Genomic DNA, 21,657 nt, shown 5'->3' on the forward strand with positions numbered 1-21,657 from the left:
ATGGTTTTGTGTACACTTGATCAGACTTTGCTACATCGTTCTTATGTTGTCAAAAAGTTTGTCTGTTCGCACAGCCAACAAAAGTCCAATGAAAACCAAAATAGTTTGTTCGATGGAACGTACACACAGTTGCATGCTGCCTTAAAACAGCTAATTTGCATGTTTGTTGTCAAAAAGTGTGATTGTGTGTACGAGCTTTAAGAGTCAATGCTGTCTCTACCAGTAAAGCATACATCCACTCCCAAAAAAAAAAACATGGGTCCCATGCAGGGGCGGACTAACCATTGGGCCACTTGGGCACTGCCCGAGGGGCCCTGAGTCACTAGTGGCCCCATCAGGTTTGCCAGCTTCAGTAAAACCAGGAACAGTATGTAAAAATCTGTTTTTTACATCTGTCTCTGAAATGTCCCTTACCGACATCCATTTGGTCTAAAAATCCTCAGATTATAGCTGCCCCACCTCTCCAGTACCTTCTCAGCCATTAAAAACATGACTGTGTATACTGTGTGCTTGTATACTGTGTGCTTGTATAGTGTGTGTGTGTGTGTGTGTATACTGTGTGGCCCCATAATCTCCTATTGCCTGGGGGCCCCATGAGTTGTCAGTCCACCCCTGGTCCCATGGGCAACCTGGTACACACACTAATGCCTTTCTCATACAATATTATTTTCCAAATGACTCCTCTTGGTGCAATTTTCCTCCTTGCTTGACTGTATCCCTTGTATTTCCTTTTTCTTGCAATACTGCTATTCTAAGTATTTTTCAAGGCAAATTCAAGGTTTTATTTCATAGTATGCTCAATGTTAATTGCATATTATATGCTGGTACCAAATGTTTTATGTTGTGTGCTGATTGCACTGTTATAACACCATTACTCTGTATCTGCCATGTCATGTTACTGTATGGTATATGTTTCTTTAAAAAAATGCAATACAATGCATTGAACTTGGTATAAAAACAAAACAAACAAAAAAACATGCAGACGCTGCTAAATGATGATGGAAATTAAATTGTTTTCAGGTTTGGAGATCATGTGTAAGTTCATTATGGTGATAAACATTTCCATGTTAGAAAACATTTTCTCACTTCTATAAAGGACTGTGTGCTTCCCGAGGTGATATTGTGATCAGATTTGTATGTAGATGATACTTTGTATATATTTATGATGTTTATTATTATTGCTAATTAGAACTATAAGTACACAGAATGAGGTCAACCCCCACCCTGTGTGTACATTGATCTGCTGTTGATTGAAATAGATTCAAATAGACAAAGATGTGTCAGGGCTGATTGAGTAGATACAATGTTTCGTTTTTCTTGCTTCTTTCCTCCATTGTGTTGTGGTTTAAGAACGCCGCGATCTTCTCTTCTTGTGATTTCAGATAAAGTAACAATGTAAGGCGCGAGATTGTGGAGGATCTTTTATTGTAACAATGTTTGAGTGCGGCATACGTGTTTATTCAGCTCTGCCACCTTGTGGTCATTCCTGGTAGAACACTGGTGTGTGTGTGTGCAATACAAGGAGGTGAATAGGGAATGTATACAGCTAGAAAGTGGAGATGATCTCCGCAATAAATCTAGAATTAGGATGGGAATAGAAGGGAGGTTTATTCACCCCCTCCCACTCTGACCGATCAGTATTATTATTATTTCAGCATTGCCTCACAAACATGCTCTACATAGCGCCGGACATTCCTGGTTTCTATTCCTATTCTCCAATTAAGTTCTATATTATTAATACTGTCAGGTAAAGTTCCCTGTAAAGACAAAGCCTTTGTCTTCTTATCACACTCAGACTTGTAATAGAGGTGAGGAGTAATGACAGGAAATGTGATCACAGTACATCATTCTCTCATCTCTTTTCATTCCAATCTTTCTATACTGATCGTCTACTCACCGCTAAACCCTCCAACCAAAACCATCCACCCCTCCATACCCGTCCGTCCTGACAGCAATTCAGAGCTTCTATGATTTGTATCATTTATTAGAACGTATTTCATGTGAAGGAACGATGTGATCTCCTTACAGGGACTGCTTTTTATTGTCCTCCATCCTTTAATTCTGCTGAATAAACCTCCCCCAGCTGAAAGGAACACAGATCTCAGATCCTCCTTCACACTCCTTGGAAGGAAAATACGTTTTATTATCTGAAGAAATCGCCCAGATCTGTGATTGGTGCAAATATGAAATTCATTCATACAAATTTCCCGCCGGAATTCTATGGAACGTTCCAATGATCTCAGATAGAGACATCCGACACTAAAATCTGATATCTCTTCCTCCGGGAACATCGATCAACGCTCCTCTGAATTGTCGGGCAGTTTATCCAACCAAGAATAATACATCCGTTAGAAATATGAATGTCACATTTCTTCTCGTCTTTTCATTTTCTCCACCATACAGAACCCGCCCTGCTAGAGAATGTTTTCTATAGAGATCAATGAAAAGTCTACAGAACAAATATATTCTGGACTGAAACGGAGAAAGATCTCAGAATATATTTCTTTTAAAATTATGAAAAGAAAGACATTACTGGCTGATGAAGGAAACGCCCACAGCTCTGATTGGCTCCGATTTCAAATTGCTACTTTCATATTTGCCCGCCTGAATAGCGAAGAACTTTACAGAGAAATAATCAGCCCAATTATACCGCCAAATCCGACACTGAGATCATCAGATGAGACATTTATCCCAGAGATATCATCAATGCTTTATTTCCATCGATTAATCCGGAATAAATAGAAATGGATTCTGAAGATTACTGAATAAAAAAATGTAAAACATTTCCATATGTTCTCTTTTATTCCAAGTCGGAATGTAGCATCCCCCCTACAACATGATAGTGAGATGCGCTTCTGATGAATCACATCCGTTTCCATTCAGCAAAATATCTAAAAGCTTCTAAATGAATGAAATTCTCTGCAGTGTAATAAAAGACCCCGCCCCTTATCGGCATGTTTCCCATCAGGTCCGCTCTGCCTTACACCCAGGAAGGTGAGATGTCATAAAACAATGTGTTTCTTTGTTTCCTTTTCAATATAATGTTTTATAAATATGAAATGACTATGAATAATTGAAACTGCTGTTTGTTCTTCTGTTATGAAGTATTAAAGATTCATATTCTCCGTGTAATCTCCAGGTATAAATAGAAAATAAATAATTGAGAAGAAGGAATAAATGAGTCTTCTGGACATGTAATTGCTGTTGCATTAATGTATCTGACTACAGGAATTACATTCTCTATTATTTTGTAATGGATGGGTGTGACTCCGCCTCTTTCCCCGGAAGGTTTCAATCAGGTCCGCCCAGGCTGTATATAAGGAGGGCAGGCGGACAGCGGAGCTCAGTTTCTGTTTGGGCAGAAAATCCTTCGTCATGTCTGGTCGCGGTAAAGGAGGGAAGGGTCTGGGGAAAGGAGGCGCCAAGCGGCACAGGAAGGTGCTCCGGGACAACATCCAGGGCATCACCAAACCCGCCATCCGACGTTTGGCCCGCAGAGGGGGTGTCAAGCGCATCTCCGGACTCATCTATGAGGAGACCCGCGGAGTGCTGAAGGTTTTCCTGGAGAATGTCATCCGCGATGCCGTCACCTACACCGAGCACGCCAAGAGGAAGACCGTCACCGCTATGGATGTCGTCTATGCTCTCAAACGCCAGGGGCGCACTCTCTACGGATTCGGAGGCTAAACCCTCATAGACACCTACCTACTTCATCTACACAAAGGCCCTTCTCAGGGCCACCCACCTTCTCATACAAAGAACTACATACCGCTATTTGTTATCAGTAGAAGTAAACGTGGAAAATGAATGACGCGTTGTACACATTTCTGTAGCGGGGGGTTTGTTCTCGGGATTGGACACGTGACATTCACCCTATGTAGGCGATCTAAGTGTGATCACACTGTATGAGGGGCGATTGATAGTGATGGCCGAACGGTTCGCCCGGCGGTCGTTTCGCGGCGAATTTCCGACATTCGCGGTCCGCACGTTCGAACGCCTTTTTCCGTCGTTCGCCGCGGCGGACTTACGTGTTTAATGTATACAAGAACTTTAACCTTTGGTGACACGTTTATCATGTGATACAGGACAGCCAATTGAGACATGACAGCACATGGACACTTGTACATTCCCCCTAACCTATAAATACACCCGATCCGGTGGCCATTTTACATTCTTTCTTCTGTTAAGATAGGGACAGGTTCCTGTGTGGAGTAGGGAGAGATAAACCACTAGCTATTTGGTACACAAAAGTTCTTTTCAGGACTGGTATAGGTGTTAGGTGTTGATAGGTTTGCTGTGCTGCTGATTCTTGCAGCAGCCTGAGTGTCTTTTGTTAGTTTAGAGAAAGGGAAAGGACGGTGTATGCTACAGGGACAGCCAGATTAGTCTTTCATCATCATCATCATCATCATCATCATTAGCTGTTACTATCAAGGTCCACAAAAGAGCTGTTCCAGTAACCACTAATCGTTCTCTTTTTTTGCCAATTTGTATAGGGACAGGAAGGAAGCAGTGTTGTCAGGCAGTGAGGGTAATTTTAAAGACTTGCTGTTATTATTAGTTCCACAAAGGTTCTTTTCAGGACTGGTATCAGTGGTACAGTAATAGGCTTGTACATGTATAATATTCTTTCTTCCAAATATAGAAAGGATATTATACTTGACTGCTGCCCTTCTGCTGCAGTCTGCTAAACATTCACAACTCACTTGTTCCACAAAAGTTCTTATAAGGACTGGTAACTTGGTATAGGGTGCTACGGTACATAGGCTTGAGTGCGGTACAGTCTGCTGTTCTGTAAGGACCGCTATCGGTCCACAATAGATAGGGTTGACGTGCACCACTGCTGACCGCTGCCCTATACTGCAGCAGTCCTTCAGCGGTATAGGGACTGACGTACAGTCTGCTAAACACTAATACACAACCTGCTTGGTCCACAAAAGTTCTTATAAGGACTGGTAACTTGGTATAGGGTGCTACGGTACATAGGCTTGAGTGCGGTACAGTCTGCTGTTCTGTAAGGACCGCTATCGGTCCACAATAGATAGGGTTGACGTGCACCACTGCTGACCGCTGCCCTATACTGCAGCAGTCCTTCAGCGGTATAGGGACTGACGTACAGTCTGCTAAACACTAATACACAACCTGCTTGGTCCACAAAAGTTCTTATAAGGACTGGTAACTTGGTATAGGGTGCTACGGTACATAGGCTTGAGTGCGGTACAGTCTGCTGTTCTGTAAGGACCGCTATCGGTCCACAATAGATAGGGTTGACGTGCACCACTGCTGACCGCTCACCTATACTGCAGCAGTCCTTCAGCGGTATAGGGACTGACGTACAGTCTGCTAATCACTAACACACAACCTGCTTGTTCCACAAAAGTTCTTATAAGGACTGGTAACTTGGTATAGGGTGCTACGGTACATAGGCTTGAGTGCGGTACAGTCTGCTGTTCTGTAAGGACCGCTATCGGTCCACAATAGATAGGGTTGACGTGCACCACTGCTGACCGCTGCCCTATACTGCAGCAGTCCTTCAGCGGTATAGGGACTGACGTACAGTCTGCTAAACACTAATACACAACCTGCTTGGTCCACAAAAGTTCTTATAAGGACTGGTAACTTGGTATAGGGTGCTACGGTACATAGGCTTGAGTGCGGTACAGTCTGCTGTTCTGTAAGGACCGCTATCGGTCCACAATAGATAGGGTTGACGTGCACCACTGCTGACCGCTCACCTATACTGCAGCAGTCCTTCAGCGGTATAGGGACTGACGTACAGTCTGCTAATCACTAACACACAACCTGCTTGTTCCACAAAAGTTCTTATAAGGACTGGTAACTTGGTATAGGGTGCTACGGTACATAGGCTTGAGTGCGGTACAGTCTGCTGTTCTGTAAGGACCGCTATCGGTCCACAATAGATAGGGTTGACGTGCACCACTGCTGACCGCTCACCTATACTGCAGCAGTCCTTCAGCGGTATAGGGACTGACGTACAGTCTGCTAATCACTAACACACAACCTGCTTGTTCCACAAAAGTTCTTATAAGGACTGGTAACTTGGTATAGGGTGCTACGGTACATAGGCTTGAGTGCGGTACAGTCTGCTGTTCTGTAAGGACCGCTATCGGTCCACAATAGATAGGGTTGACGTGCACCACTGCTGACCGCTGCCCTATACTGCAGCAGTCCTTCAGCGGTATAGGGACTGACGTACAGTCTGCTAAACACTAATACACAACCTGCTTGGTCCACAAAAGTTCTTATAAGGACTGGTAACTTGGTATAGGGTGCTACGGTACATAGGCTTGAGTGCGGTACAGTCTGCTGTTCTGTAAGGACCGCTATAGGTCCACAATAGATAGGGTTGACGTGCACCACTGCTGACCGCTCACCTATACTGCAGCAGTCCTTCAGCGGTATAGGGACTAAGAGTTTTGTCACAGGGTCATTTAAAAAATGACATGCAGAGGAAGAGGCAGGCCCTTCCGCAGGGGTGGTAGGGGTAGGGCAGGAGCAACAGGCTTGAGCCAAAGTGGGAAGTTGCAGAAGGTGCGTTCAATTACTTTAAAGGATGCACCAGACTTGGTTGAGTGGCTCGCTCAGCCTTACTCTTCTGCACCCTCCTCATCCTCTCGATCTGCACCCTCTTCTTCACTCTCTGCTATGTGCACCCCCAAAGACACTACCACCAACAACACGACCACCACCACCACCACCACATACCTTCCGCTTGAGTCACTGGAATTATTTTCCGATCCATATCAAGAGGACATTTCTGATGCGCAGCCACTCTTGGTATTGGATCAGGAAGAGGAGGTAGCAACAAGCGCTACTCAGCAGTCTGACGCCAGTACCCAGATCAGCCCAAGGAGGAGGTTGGTCCCCGGTGTTGCTGCCTACTCCAAGATCTCTACTTATAGCGGTGGGGAAGGTGACGTTGATGATGACGTGTCTAGTGATGTCACGTGGGTGCCCACAAGAGAGGAAGAGGAGGGGAGTTCAGAGGGAGATATGGACCAGCAGATAGGGAGGAGAAGCAGCAATGACTTACATTGCACAGCAGGGACAAAGCAGACTGCAAATGTATCAGGAGCGAGTCATCGACCATGTACGGTCACATCTGGCGCTCCCAGGACACCGGCACATGGCTCCGCAGTGTGGGCTTTTTTTAACGTGTCCGCTGCTGACAATAGCGTTGCCATCTGCAATCTTTGCAGTCAACGCGTTAGTCGCGGTAAGCCCAATACTCACCTAGGGACGACCGCCTTAAGAAGGCACATGAGCAGCCATCACCGAGCCCAGTGGGAGCAACGGAACACACAAAGCCACACTGCAGGCTCTCACCGTCCAGCCTCGTCTTCTACTTCTCCTTCTCCTCTCTCCTCACAATTGTCCTCCACTCCACCTTCCATCACGCCAAGCTCACATTTTTCTGCAAAAAGGCAGGCTTCCGTGGGCCTAATGTTTGAGCGTAAAAAAATGATGATGCCGGATAACCCTCTTGCCCAACGGTTGGCGGCTGGCTTGTCAGAACTCATAGCCCGCCAACTACTGCCATATAAACTGGTGGACTCGGAGGCCTTTCGCAAATTTGTGGCCATTGGAACACCACAATGGAAGGTCCCAGGAAGGAAGTATTTCTCAGAGAAGGGCATCCCAGAGCTATATGGCCATGTTCAGCGGCAAGTGAATGTATCTCTGGCACACAGTGTCGGTGCCAAGATACATCTGACCACAGACACGTGGTCTAGCAAACACGGGCAGGGAAGGTATATCAGTTTTACTGCCCACTGGGTGAACCTTCTGACGGCCGTCAAGCATGTAACCCGTGGCACCCGTGTAGATTTGGTTTTACCGCCACGGATTGCATGCAGGCCTGACTCTTCTTCTCCTCCTCCTACTCCATCCTCCTCCCTCTCCTCCTCAGCTGCCTCCTCCTTTTCCGCTGCTAGCGTCTCTTCCACTGCACCGCCCAAGCTCCCCAGAACCTATTCCACATGCCAGGTGAGACGTTGCCATGCCGTGCTGCGTCTGTTGTGCCTGGAAGCAAAGAGCCACACTGGCCCGGCACTCCTTTCAGCTTTGCGTTCACAGGCAGATGAGTGGCTAACACCGCTCAATTTGACAGTTGGTAAAGTGGTGTGTGACAACGGTGCCAATCTGCTTAGCGCATTGAAACAGGGCAAAATCACGCACGTGCCGTGCATGGCACACGTCTTAAACTTGGTCGTGCAGCGATTCCTTGTCAAATACCCTGGGGTCCAGGACATCTTGCGGCAGGCAAGGAAAATCTCGGCCCATTTCAGAAGATCTTACACGGCCATGGCTCGCCTTGCTGACATTCAGCGGCGACACCATCTGCCGGTCAGACGTCTTATTTGCGATTGCCCGACGCGATGGAACTCAACCTTCTATATGCTTGATAGGCTGCTCCAGCAGAAACGTGCAGTTAACGTCTACCTGTATGAACTCTGCGAAAGAAACGGTTCTGGGGAGCTGGGTTTTTTTTCACCGCGCCAGTGGCTGCTCATGCGCGACACATGCAGACTTCTGCGGCCATTTGAGGAGATCACCAAACTGGTCAGTCGCAGCCATGGCGCCATCAGTGACATGGTACCTTATGCCTTCTTTCTGGAGCGTGCATTGCGTCGTGTCATTGATCAGGCTGTGGAGGAGCAGGAGCGGGAAGATGAGGAAGTCGCAATGCTGGATGAATTCCCAGGGGGGGCTACTCTATCTGAGACAAGTCAACAACAGGAGTCTGATGAGGAGTCAGAGGAGGATGGTGCCGGGGCGGATGAGCAGGAGCAAGAAGAGCATGCTTTAAACCTTTCTGGGATCCCTGTTGTGCGAGGATGGGGAGAGGAGAATGAAGAGGACGACATTATCCTGGATGATGAGCAGGAGCCAGGCCACCACACCGCTTCCACTTTAGTGCAAATGGGGGCCTTCATGCTCCAGTGTTTTAATAGGGACCCCCGTATAAAAAGCATGAGGGTCAAGGACCAGTACTGGGTGGCAACGTACTTAGACCCCCGGTACAAACACAAAATGGCGGAAATGTTACCGCCGTCGCAGAGGGCTGTCAGAATGCAGCACTTCCAGGCCTTGCTTCGAGAAATGCTGCATTCTGCTTTTGCGTGCGCTGGCAGAGGAGCAATTCCCACTCCCAGAGAAGGATTTGCGGGTACCAATCCAACAGCGCCTGCAAGAAGAGGCCGGTTTGAAGATGTGTTGGTGACTTCGGATATGAGGTCATTCTTTCAGCCGACCCATCGACAGGTGTCATCCGGATCCAGCATCAGGGAACGCCTAGACCGTCAGGTGTCCGACTACATTGGGTTAACGGCCGATGTGGACGCTCTGAGGAGTGATGAACCCCTAGACTACTGGGTGGGCAGGCTTGACCTCTGGCCAGAGCTTGCCCAATTTGCAATCGAACTGTTGGCTTGCCCCTCATCCAGTGTCCTGTCCGAAAGGACGTTCAGCGCAGCAGGGGGGATTGTGACCGATAAGCGTACTCGCCTAGCTCACCACAGTGTTAACTACCTCACATTTCTAAAAATGAATGAGGCATGGATCTCGGAGGAATTCAACACATGTGACCAGTAGACCATGTATATGTCTATAAACTATTTTTTTAATCAAGCACACAGACCTTCTTAATTCATTTGGCTCACTTCCTTGACCCAAAAAAGCACACCGTACTATATGCCCCTACCCTCCTCTTTGAAGAGGTTGAGCGGTGTCATATTTCTACTGGGGCTGCTTATGATATCCCTGTGCTGTGCTGACTTCCTCCTGGGGGTTCTTATTATGAAGGGATCACACTATCCCTGTGCTGTGCTGACTTCCTCCTGGGGGTTCTTATTATGAGGGGATCACACCATCCCTGTGCTGTGCTGACTTCCTCCTGGGGCTGCTTACGGTGCTGCTGTCAGTGATGTATGTCACGGTGCTGCTGTCAGCGCTGTATGTCACGGTGCTGCTGTCAGCGCTGTATGTCACGGTGCTGCTGTCAGCGCTGTATGTCACGGTGCTGCTGTCAGCGCTGTATGTCACGGTGCTGCTGTCAGCGCTGTATGTCACGGTGCTGCTGTCAGCGCTGTATGTCACGGTGCTGCTGTCAGCGCTGTATGTCACGGTGCTGCTGTCAGCGCTGTATGTCACGGTGCTGCTGTCAGCGCTGTATGTCACGGTGCTGCTGTCAGTGCTCTGTATTACGGTGCTGCTGTCAGATGCCTCTATCACGGTGCATGTGTCATTCCGGTATGTCACGCTGCTGGTGATCATCTCCTGCACCCTCTTCTTTGCCTACCCTGGTCCCTGACCTTCCCTCTCCTCCATTGCCTTCATTAGCTCCATAGTCCTGAATTGTTAGAACAATTTCCCAAATAAAATAAAAATGCTTGTAGTTATCGATCCCAAATTCACCTCATACATGTATTATGTCATTGTCCAGATGGTGGGACTACGTTTTACCCCCTAATAATTACCACGTGGCCGCAAATTCGACATGAAGGTTTGCAAAGTTCGCCTCCCATTGAAGTCAATGGGGCCCGCGGCGAACGTTCGGTTTCGCGAACGTTTGGGTCCGTTCGCATTTCGCGTTCGCGAAACGTCCCGTCGGAAGTTCGTCCATCACTAGCGATTGATTCTAAACTTTAATGGGCCAATTAAAAACAGTAGTTTGGGTTTGTCAGGAAACGTCCAGAACTGGGATCGGATCAGCTTTATTTGAACATTTCTCTACTAGGTCTAAAGCCCCATATAACCCACTTTTCGATTTTCTGCAGATTTTTCAAAAATCATGTAGTGTAAGGGTCTGCCTGATTGTATACACTGAAACTCTTAAGGTCTGACCTCCTATTATACGGCTTTGGTAACAAAATCGAATCGCGTGTATGGGATCTTATGAACATTCCATCCAGAGAAGCAGATCTAGTGTAGCGCCAAATCTCAGCAGGGAATGGATGGAGGATTTCCGTACAATTATCGGATTCCTTCATTTGTTACTGGTGGAAGAAGTAAAGTTTTTATATTCCATCCTCCTGAGTGCAGATTGTAAAATTTTATAGATCAACTCTCTACCCAATTAGATACAACATTGGAGAAATCATTTTGTTGTGTTCTTAAGTCGCTTTAGTAAAGCAGATCGAACAGTGTATGGTCAGTTAGATATCACAAAGAACACACATCTTTAACACTTCATAACACAAACATCAGTTTCAATTTTTCATATTTATAAAGATTATTTTGAAAAGGAAACAAAGAAATGCATTTTTTTCCTACATCTCACCTTCCTGTGTAAAGATGAGCGGACCTGATGAGAAGGGGCGGGGTCTATTCATGTATTACACTGCAGAAAATGTCATTTATTTAGAAACGTTTAAATATTTTGCTGAATGGAAACGGATGTAATTCGTCAGAATCGCAATATTTTCTTTATTGATTCATAGTACATATTTGTATCTTTTTTTTTTTTTTCCAGTTAGTTACATAATTCTAGGCAGATCTGATTATGTGTTTTATTGTACACACCGTTATGTATCTGGCAGTGTCATGATTTCTACCAGTCCATTCACGTATTTATTTATTTATTAATATTCTAGTTGTAATATGGAGGAAATCCGTAACTGATAGAGGCCAGTCCCAGGATCCTATACACATCTGATGACAAACCTCTTCTTCCAGTTCTTTTTCGGAGATTACACAAATCACCAGTTACTATTGTTAATAACAATTCCATATTTATAAAAGATTACTAAAGAAGGGGAGAAAAAAAAATCGCATTTATGTTTCTAAGATAAAACCATTTAATACTCCTTTCACTTTTTATACATCTAATAACAGAGAACATATTTCACATTATTCAACAATCTTTTGAATCGATTTCTATTCCGGATGAATCCGTTTCAAAATAAATCGCTGATATCTCTCGGATAAATGTCTCAGTGTCGGATTTGGCGGTATAATAGGGCTGATAATTTCTCTGTAACGTTCTAAAGAATTCTGGCGGGCAAATTCGAAAGTAGCAATTTGAAATATGAGCCAATTAGACCTGTGGGCGTTCCCTTCATGAGCCAATAATGTTTTTGATGAGGAATCCAAAGAAATGTCTTCTGAGATCTTATTCCGTTTTCAGCCCAGTAAATACTCGTTCTGTAGACTTTCCATTGATCTCTATAGAAAACATTCTCTATGATTCTGTATACAAACCCCTTGATATAATATAATATTTTAGCGCGTTTATAAAGTGCCTGGAACGTTCCCCGGAAGAACTGAAACTTTGTGTCATTACATTTCTGTCAGATTAGCCGATCTGAGGTGATTGGGAAGGTTCCATGATAAATGAAGCCAATCCGTTCCATACCCCGCCCGCCATAATAGGGACATTCTGAGATCTGTGCTGCTGATCAGTCGGGGGTGATTGTTTTATTATATAATGAATGATTTCTGATCTGTAATAAATTCAACAGAACTAAAGTCTGAAGGACAATGACGATCAGTCCCTGTAAAATGACCGGATCCCCCAATAATGATTTCCAGGCTCTTTATATGTAGTCATTGTCCTCCCTGTACAGATCTCCTGTACTAGAAGTGTGAATAAATAAGAATGTATTTCCCGTGTAAAGCTATGCAGACAATTGAGGGCTGATTGCATGCGATGTGGTAGACACAATGAGGGGTGTGTGGGGGGGCTCTTTGTAGAGAGATGTGGGTGGCTCTGAGAAGAGCCTTTGTGTTGTAGAAATGAAAGGATTTGGGAGTAGAAAGGAGTTGTCGGGATTACTTGGATTTGGCGGCGGCCTTGTGGCTCTCGGTCTTCTTGGGCAGCAGCACGGCCTGGATGTTGGGCAGGACTCCTCCCTGGGCGATGGTGACGCCGCCCAGCAGCTTGTTGAGCTCCTCGTCGTTGCGGACGGCCAGCTGGAGGTGTCGGGGGATGATGCGGGTCTTCTTGTTGTCGCGGGCGGCGTTGCCGGCCAGCTCGAGGATCTCAGCCGTGAGATACTCGAGGACGGCGGCCAGATAGACGGGAGCTCCGGCCCCGACCCGCTCCGCATAGTTGCCCTTCCTGAGCAGACGGTGAACACGGCCGACTGGGAACTGCAGACCAGCCCGGGATGATCGGGTCTTGGCCTTAGCCCGAACCTTGCCTCCTTGCTTTCCACGGCCAGACATTTTGAGATTCCTGTGTCGTTACACTGACAAAGATAACCACCTTCTAGGGTCTCCTTATATTTATACAGTCAATGCTGTGACATCAAACACTTTGATTGGCTACTTTTCAAGCTAGCCAATAGTGTTCTGAATTGTTTCTACACCAATCAGTAAACGAAGAAGGAAAGCAAAACACTCCTCCCCATCACATGACTGAATCCTCCAATAGAAGAGTGAGGAGGGGAGGAGACTCATTTGCATAGGACGCCTATAAAAGCAGCACATGAGGGCGGCTCCAGCACACATTTGCTTCAAACAGCAGAGATCACATTAACCCTTATCATGCCTGAACCAGCCAAGTCCGCCCCGGCGCCCAAGAAGGGCTCCAAGAAAGCCGTGACCAAGAGCCAGAAGAAGGACGGCAAGAAGCGGAGGAAGAGCAGGAAGGAGAGTTATGCCATCTACGTGTACAAGGTGCTCAAGCAGGTCCACCCCGACACCGGCATCTCGTCCAAGGCCATGGGCATCATGAACTCCTTCGTCAATGACATCTTCGAGCGCATCGCCGGCGAAGCTTCCCGCCTGGCTCATTACAACAAGCGCCGCACCATCACCTCCCGGGAGATCCAGACCGCCGTCCGCCTCCTCCTGCCCGGAGAGCTGGCCAAGCACGCCGTCTCCGAGGGCACCAAGGCCGTCACCAAGTACACCAGCGCCAAGTAATCCCCCATCCCCCCATCATCATCCCAACACAAGACACAAAGGCTCTTCTAAGAGCCACCCACCATTTCCATCAATGAGCTCTCATCACATTTTGTCGCAATTAGAGATTCTAAATGCATTCAATGAAGAATTAACCGATTATAACAATTGTACAATCTGATGAAGTTGGACATGTGAAGCTGTATTATAGTAAGAAATCCCTCCCAATACAAGCTGGTGTTGCAGATTCCCTTTATTTCGAATTTCCTGACATTTTATTTCCATCCAATTACATTGTATATCTTTCCAAATCTCCGTATAGAAGACCTGGATTTCATAACCACTAGGTGTCAGTGTTGCTCCACCTTAGAGAACACATGGGACCTTATTTTCCCGTAAATTGAAAGCGGATAGTTATGTATATAAGGATAACACTTCTATAATATAGTATATATCGTTTTCACCTACACGTTTACTTTCTGCTTTATGGCTTATGTAAGACTAATGTCTGCAGAGACACATATACAAGGGGATTCTTAATTTTACTAAATCGTTTAGGGATCATCTGCTTAGAAATATTACTTACACATCACATTGTGTTTGATTCAAATGTGTCATATAGCATCTATTTTCTTCATGGGAATCCAACTATTATACATAATCATCTACTCACCTTAGATGGGGGATTTAGATCATCAGCTGGGCACACGTTGGCTTTCCTGGTCTGTATCCCTCTATATATAAGTGTGTGTGTCTTTTCTCTAATTAAAAACAAAACAATATATATATATATATTTGGTAAATATCAGATGCCTCCGATTGCAATACATAGATTGGAAAGTGGGGGTTACAACGAACATTTAACCCTCTGCCATCTAATTTGCTGAGATATGGGAAACATAATCCAATCTCAATGTTTCTAATTCTTACACTGAGAAGGAGGATTTCTAATCCTTCATTATAAAAACATTTCTTTGCATTGTAAACTCCATTAGCAGGGTCCTCATATTGCTTGTGTATTGAAATGTATTGTGATTGTACTGTCGCCATTTTTATTGTAAAGAGTTGTGTAAACGGCACAATATATATATTCTGTATTTTATTAATGTTATAATAATTAGTATCAAAGTCGAACACGCCAGCGCCAAGTAAATCCCCGACACCCCCCATCATCCCAGCAGGACACAAAGGCTCTTGTAGAAGCCACTCACATACACCATATCAGAGCTGCGATTTCATTGTAAAGTAAACATGATGAAGATATCGTGAGAAATATGGTTCAAATAATGTTTTTAGTGAATTTTCTGACAAAACCTTAATGCAAATTCATCTAGAAGTCGCCCTGTGTTCATTCCCAAAGATTACGTTGTAATCACCTATTTTTCTTAGAAATTAGATTCGGAAAGAAAACAATGAAATCTGATTGTAGCACGTCCTAGATCCCCGCACAGAAGTCATTTCTCTTGTCACCAGCAGGTGTCAGTGTTGCTCCTCCATAGAGGATACATTGTAGCAGTTTAGTTGAATTGTATCCACATGGATCTGATAGAAACCAATGAGAACACCGACCGATCCCAGATGTGGCCGGAGCAGGGAGGACAATGCTGGCTGGCTGGGACACGATTCATTGTCTGCTCAGCGATCTGTCCCTCCATGTTAGTACAGAATTGTGCTGGATGGAACAAGCTGTACAAGTCACCTTTCTACTTGTTATTCACTAAGAACGGAATAATCCGATCAGTGAGATCGGAGGAGGATTTTCTGTCATCTCATTTATTATGGAGACAAGCAGTCCAATGTGAGAGCTCCTAATCCTTACACATTGTGTGATGTGGAGGAACTCCCCTCCCCTCCCCCACCCCACAAAGAAGAGAACTCTACTAACACAGAGAACGGGCAGATCTTGGCGGGCATTTTAAAAATGCCGCTTTTTTTAAGCAAACCAATCATGAAAAGGGGTGTGTTTTAGCTGTCCAATCAGAAGGCAGTGATGTGTATAAATAGACGCCGCACAGCCCGAGTTCTCACAGTTGTATTCCTTGTGGAGATTGGAAGCATTGATCAGCCATGGCAAGAACCAAGCAGACCGCTCGTAAGTCCACCGGAGGGAAAGCTCCCCGCAAGCAGCTGGCCACCAAAGCCGCCCGCAAGAGCGCCCCGGCCACCGGCGGAGTGAAGAAGCCTCACCGCTACAGGCCCGGCACCGTGGCTCTCCGAGAGATCCGCCGCTACCAGAAATCCACCGAGCTGCTCATCCGCAAGCTGCCCTTCCAGCGCCTCGTCCGAGAGATCGCCCAGGACTTCAAGACCGACCTGCGCTTCCAGAGCTCCGCCGTCATGGCTCTGCAGGAAGCCTCCGAGGCTTATCTCGTAGGACTCTTCGAGGACACCAACCTCTGCGCCATCCATGCCAAGAGGGTCACCATCATGCCCAAAGACATCCAGCTGGCACGCCGCATCCGCGGAGAGAGGGCCTAATAACCCCCCCACCGACCTCCTCATCGCCACCCCCCACAACAACAAAGGCTCTTCTCAGAGCCACCACATCCTCCTCAGAGAGCTCCATACTATCTCATCTCCACTACATCATACAAATCCTTCCCACCACATCTCTTCTTTCTTCTCATCCTTCTCTGCACTCGGAAGCTCCGTCTGTAAGCAAATCTGATCTGTAACATCATTTCCAATACAATCCCAGAGTAACAACACCTGCTCTATGTACCCAACACAATACAATGGGACGTTATAGAGTAAAATGAACATTCCTGTCAACAGATTTTACAATCTTTGTCTGTTTGGACTCTTCACATTCTCTCACACAAGACACATCATTGCATTTTCTAGAAACCCGACAATTTCTTATTCCAGGCAACAAGAGTATTTTTGTCAAGTCTTTAGAGATCTGAAGATAAATCCGATTAGAACATATAATGGGAGGGGGTAAACCTTACACAGCCCACGTGGAGATGTCACTATGGGGGGGTCAGGGGTGTCCTCTACTACCTCATCCCATACTACAACCCTCATCATCGGAGATCAAACATCTCTGCTGGGGCGGCACACATTACAGGGAGGAATACATCCGCAATGGAGATCAGAAAAACAAATCTGGAAATTCATTATTCATTCATTATCGCCCACCTGGGGATTTACTGTTGCTGCAAATATGTTATGTTGGCGGCCAATTTATAAATCCAAATGAGCCGCTTTATCGAAGAGCCTTTAGAGGATCACACTATTAGTTACTGAGCCGTTAATACAGGTTTATTTTTATACACATATGATGAATGTAACTTATGTTTAGAAAACACTCCATTCTCCTCATAACACAGGAGTCTTGTTGCCGATCATTCTAACATGAGCGGAGGATGATGTGTCTCCCGATCATTAGAATGATTCTCCGCATAAATATCATTATAGAATGAAATATTAATCAGCCGTTCTGCAGCCAATCAGCGCTCATATGTGATTTGTGTCTCCTCTATTGGAGATGACATGCGGAGCACTGTGTGTGCTATTAGCGATGTGGGTGTAGGTAGGTATGTGTAGGTAGATAGGTGTAGCTCTGATAGGAGGAGGTGGGTGGCTCTGAGAAGAGCCTTTGGGGGGTGGAGATGAGGGAGGTATTCTTATTTCTTCTTCGGAGCGGCCTTCTTGGGCTTGGCTGCTGTCTTGGCTTTAGCCGCCTTCTTAGCCGGACTCTTGGCGGCTTTTTTCGGTTTGGCTGCAGCTTTGGGCTTCTTGGGGCTCTTTGTCGCCTTCTTGGCGGGAGCAGCTGCAGCCTTTGCCGGTTTCTTGGCGGCCTTCTTGGGGCTCTTGGCTGCTTTGCTGGGGGCTTTCTTCTTGGGGGACTTGGCTGGCTTCTTGGCGGCCGCAGGTTTCTTGGGCTTGGCCGCAGCCGATGGCTTCTTCTTGATGGTGACTTTCTTGGCCTTGTCGCCCTCTTGCTGCTTCTTGTTGATCTTGAAGGATCCGGAGGCTCCATGTCCTTTGACCTGGACGAGGCTCCCCTTAGTCACCAGCGCCCTGATGGCGATCTTCAGGCGGCTGTTGTTCTTGTCCACATCGTATCCTCCGGCGGCCAGGAGCTTCTTGAGGGCGGCCAGGGAGACCCCGCTGCGCTCCTTGGAAGCGGCCACGGCTGTGACGATGAGGTCGGACACGCTGGGACCGGACGGCTTCTTGCTGCCTTTCTTGGCTCCTCCGGCTGCCGCCTTCTTAGTCGCCTTCTTCTTGGCGGCGGGCTCCGCTGGAGGAGCGGCGGCTGGGGCGCTCTCAGTTTCAGTCATGATTCTCAACGAGGTTTGGAAACTATATCAATATCGTGTATGTGTGGTGCTCTGCCTTATATAGAGACGTTCTGCACTTCTATTGGTTGATATAGAACTTGCCTTCTGCACTGCTATTGGTTACACGCTAGACACGCCCACTCACTGTCACTCCAGTGTTGGGGAATCTTCTCTCTCTTGTTGTGTTTCCCTGGCAGAGAGAAAAACGATTATAATAAGAAATAGAAGGATGTCCAATCTTTATCGGGGACCCGATCTGCTCACTGGACTGTCACTTACCGATCTGTCACTTACCGCTCTCATGATCTGCTCAGGAGGCTGAACACAGAGGCTGCAAACACATCCATCCTCCTGAGCGTGTGTCCCATTCTTCCTCCTACCTGCTTTTCTACACACATTCTCATCAGAAAACAATCTTCTCACATCTCCCACTACAATCATCTTCACATTAGATGAGTGAAGAGTGAAGATCAGGAAACATTCCCCTCTAATACAGAACTCTGCTCATCTATAGCTGAGTAGAAGGAGCCGGGAACAAAAACATCAGCCGGTGCCATGAGATCCTTGTGTGATGTGATGGGGGAGATTGTGAAGCCTCATATAACACTCTATCAGATTTTCTGCTGATTTTTTGTCTTCAGCTTTACAAAAACAATGTAGTACAAGGGCCTGCCTGATTGTATACTAATTGAAACCCCTAAGGTTTGGCCTCCTATTATATGGTTTTGGTAAATCTCAAGGAAAAAAAACAGTAGAAAATCTGATAGTGTGTATGGGGTTTTAGAGATGCAAAGGTGTCAGCTGATGAGAACATGTCATATTTCATGTACTATGTATCATTCTTTGCTCATTATGACAACTGTAAGATTGTAGCCACTGCACACAGCAGACTAGTAAGTAGTTTATTCTGGTGGTAATGTATCATTATTTGCTAATCAATCATCATGATAAATATATTGTCATTCAAATATGCCAAGTAAGTTTATTGCCTTATTTTACTACACAGCTATATAGCCTACTTAGAAAATATACTGTATAAAGAAGAGAGAGAATAAATAAATAAATAAATAAATAAATAAATAATTAATATAAATAAGGTACTAATGCGCACAACCCCAACTAATCAAACCTAAACTAAACTAAACTAATATAAAAAAAAATATATATATATATTATTAAGGGAAGCTGCTAACATAAATAATGCTCTCCACGCTATCTAATAAGATGTAAAAAAAAAAAAAAGGTATGTACCACTGGCTTTTAAAATAGACCACCTATTAAGTGACACAAATCAATAACTCTACATATATATGTACATAAATGTGCAAATATAAAAACACTCAAACCCCCCTTTTTTTCTTCTCCCCCCTCCTCTTTCCCCTTTTCTCTCTCACTCCCCATCCCCTCGCCCCCCCCCCCCCCCCTCTCCCTTCTAATCATTCCCCATCCTGACCCCATCCCCCACTCTGTAGACTCACTCTATACAATTAAATATCAGCAGTACAGAACCCCGGAAACACAATCCACTGATGTGATCCACCGACTTTCAACATGGGCCCCCCAAAACAAAAACGGCCTGGTAGGCACAATCTCATGAACAAGCCTACAGAGGCTGCAGGCGCTCACCCAGGCTCAAATAGCCTTATCCTCAAATGAACCCCGCACATCTTCACCCCCAGACCGAATTGGCTTTAAGTTTGAGGACAGAGATCTTTTACAACCCCACAACATACCAATTTGTTTTGATCTTCTTTTTCTTTCTTTTCTGTTTTCGGCTCCCTCGCCTTCTACCTTGTGAGAGCTACTCCGAAATCACTTATCTCTGATAAGTTGTGACCCAAGGTAGTCAAGCTACCCTACGACAGTTTGTATGTTCAAATGATCAGTGCTTGATTTTGTTTCTGCCAAGAACTCTGATTGTGTTTAGGTAATGTTTTTTTTTTTTCCAGCATGGTGTAATTTTCTGTACATCTATGCATTTTCCTCAATAAAAACTATCTTAAAAAAATAAAATAAAAAAAATGTGCAAATATCGCAGAAAATATGTGGCTACATCACAATGCTAAAATAGCTTAAAAAAAAAAAAAAAAAAAAGGTCCATGTGCAATACAAGTGTTCAAAAAAGTTCCAGTGCTATTCAGTAGCTCAATATCCAAAAGTGACAGTTTATCTAATGGTCATGCAGTGTTGTCACATATGCAGACATGCTTCACAAAAAGATAGACGCTCCACCTTCAGTGCTCCACCAGTGCACCCCCTGTTTCCCCCAGCCTCTCACCTCAATACGAGACCCCTCAGGGTCAAACACACTTGTGGGGGAAATTGCTGGCTTAGCTTCTTATAGATGATTCGTTCAGCCTCACATTCAAATCACAATACCACCGATCATGGGGGAAAGAAAGGGGACTCTCATGTGTAGAATTGTAAATAGTGATGGACGAACTTCCGACGTGACATTTCGCAAACGCGAAACGCGAACGCGGCCGATAGTTCGCGGACCATAACGTTCGCGGCGGGCCCCATTGACATCAATGGGAGGTGAACTTTCCAAACCTACAGGTCATATTTGCAGCCACAAAATAATTACTAGCTAGTAGCTGTGCACACATAGTCCCACCACATGGCCAATGACATAGCACATGTATGAATGAATCTGGGATCGACAACTACAAGCTTTCTTTTTTTATATGTGAAATTCTGACAATTCAGGACTCATGAGGCAATGGAGGTAAGGAAAGGTCAGGGTAGGCAAAGACGAGGGTGCAGGAGATGACCCCCAGCACCGTGATATAGAGCACTGACACCTGCACCGTGATAGAGAGCACTGACATCAGCAGCGTGACATAAAGCACTGACATCAGCACCGTGATATACAGCACTGACACCAGCACCGTGATATACAGCACTGACACCTGCACCGTAAGCAGCCCCAGGAGGAAGTCAGCACAGCACAGGGATGGTGGGAGCCCCTCATAATATGCACAGCAGAGGTAAAGCCCCAGGAGGAAGTCAGCACAGCACAGGGATGGTGGGAGCCCCTCATAATGAGCATAGCACAGGGATGGTGGGAGCCCCTCATAATAAGCAGCCCCAGGAGGATGTCAGCATAGCACAGGGATGGTGGGGGCCCCTCATCATAAGCAGCCCCAGGAGGAAGTCAGCACAGCACAGCGATGGCAAACTTTACAAACCTACAGGTCATATTTGCAGCCACAAAATAATTACTAGCTGTGCACACATAGTCCCACCACATGGCCAATGACATAACACATGTATGAGGTGAATCTGGGATCGACAACTACAAGCATTCTTTTTTATATGTGAAATTCTGACAATTCAGGACTCATGAGGCAATGGAGGCGAGGGAAGGTCAGGGTAGGCAAAGAAAAGGGTGCAGGAGATGATCACCAGCACCGTGATATAGAACACTGACACCTGCACCGTGATAGAGTGATCTGACACCAGCACCGTGATAGAGAGCACTGACATCAGCAGCGTG

At 45.7% G+C, this 21,657-nt stretch overlaps 4 protein-coding genes across 4 annotated transcripts; 2 read left to right on the forward strand and 2 right to left on the reverse strand.

The window, feature by feature from the left end:
• Positions 1-11,795: 11,795 nt before the first annotated feature.
• Positions 11,796-13,299, reverse strand: LOC143955272 (histone H2A.J). The gene has a single exon (XM_077465352.1). It carries the CDS (start codon positions 13,186-13,188, stop codon positions 12,793-12,795), a length of 396 nt encoding a protein of 131 aa, XP_077321478.1. The 5' UTR covers positions 13,189-13,299; the 3' UTR covers positions 11,796-12,792.
• Positions 13,300-13,454: 155 nt separating this feature from the next.
• Positions 13,455-14,336, forward strand: LOC143955273 (histone H2B 1.1). The gene has a single exon (XM_077465353.1). It carries the CDS (start codon positions 13,510-13,512, stop codon positions 13,888-13,890), a length of 381 nt encoding a protein of 126 aa, XP_077321479.1. The 5' UTR covers positions 13,455-13,509; the 3' UTR covers positions 13,891-14,336.
• A 1,552-nt stretch (positions 14,337-15,888) lies between these two features.
• LOC143955271 (histone H3) lies at positions 15,889-16,641 on the forward strand. The gene has a single exon (XM_077465351.1). The coding sequence runs from the start codon at positions 15,937-15,939 to the stop codon at positions 16,345-16,347; it is 411 nt and encodes a 136-aa protein (XP_077321477.1). The 5' UTR covers positions 15,889-15,936; the 3' UTR covers positions 16,348-16,641.
• A 470-nt stretch (positions 16,642-17,111) lies between these two features.
• LOC143955270 (uncharacterized) lies at positions 17,112-18,174 on the reverse strand. Its single transcript, XM_077465350.1, has one exon. The coding sequence runs from the start codon at positions 18,156-18,158 to the stop codon at positions 17,499-17,501; it is 660 nt and encodes a 219-aa protein (XP_077321476.1). The 5' UTR covers positions 18,159-18,174; the 3' UTR covers positions 17,112-17,498.
• Positions 18,175-21,657: the final 3,483 nt, after the last annotated feature.

This window comes from Lithobates pipiens, unplaced genomic scaffold, assembly GCF_037356315.1.
Source record: "Lithobates pipiens isolate NorthernLeopardFrog02 unplaced genomic scaffold, aLitPip1_a1.2 Scaffold_35, whole genome shotgun sequence".
Taxonomy (NCBI): Eukaryota; Metazoa; Chordata; class Amphibia; order Anura; family Ranidae; genus Lithobates; species Lithobates pipiens.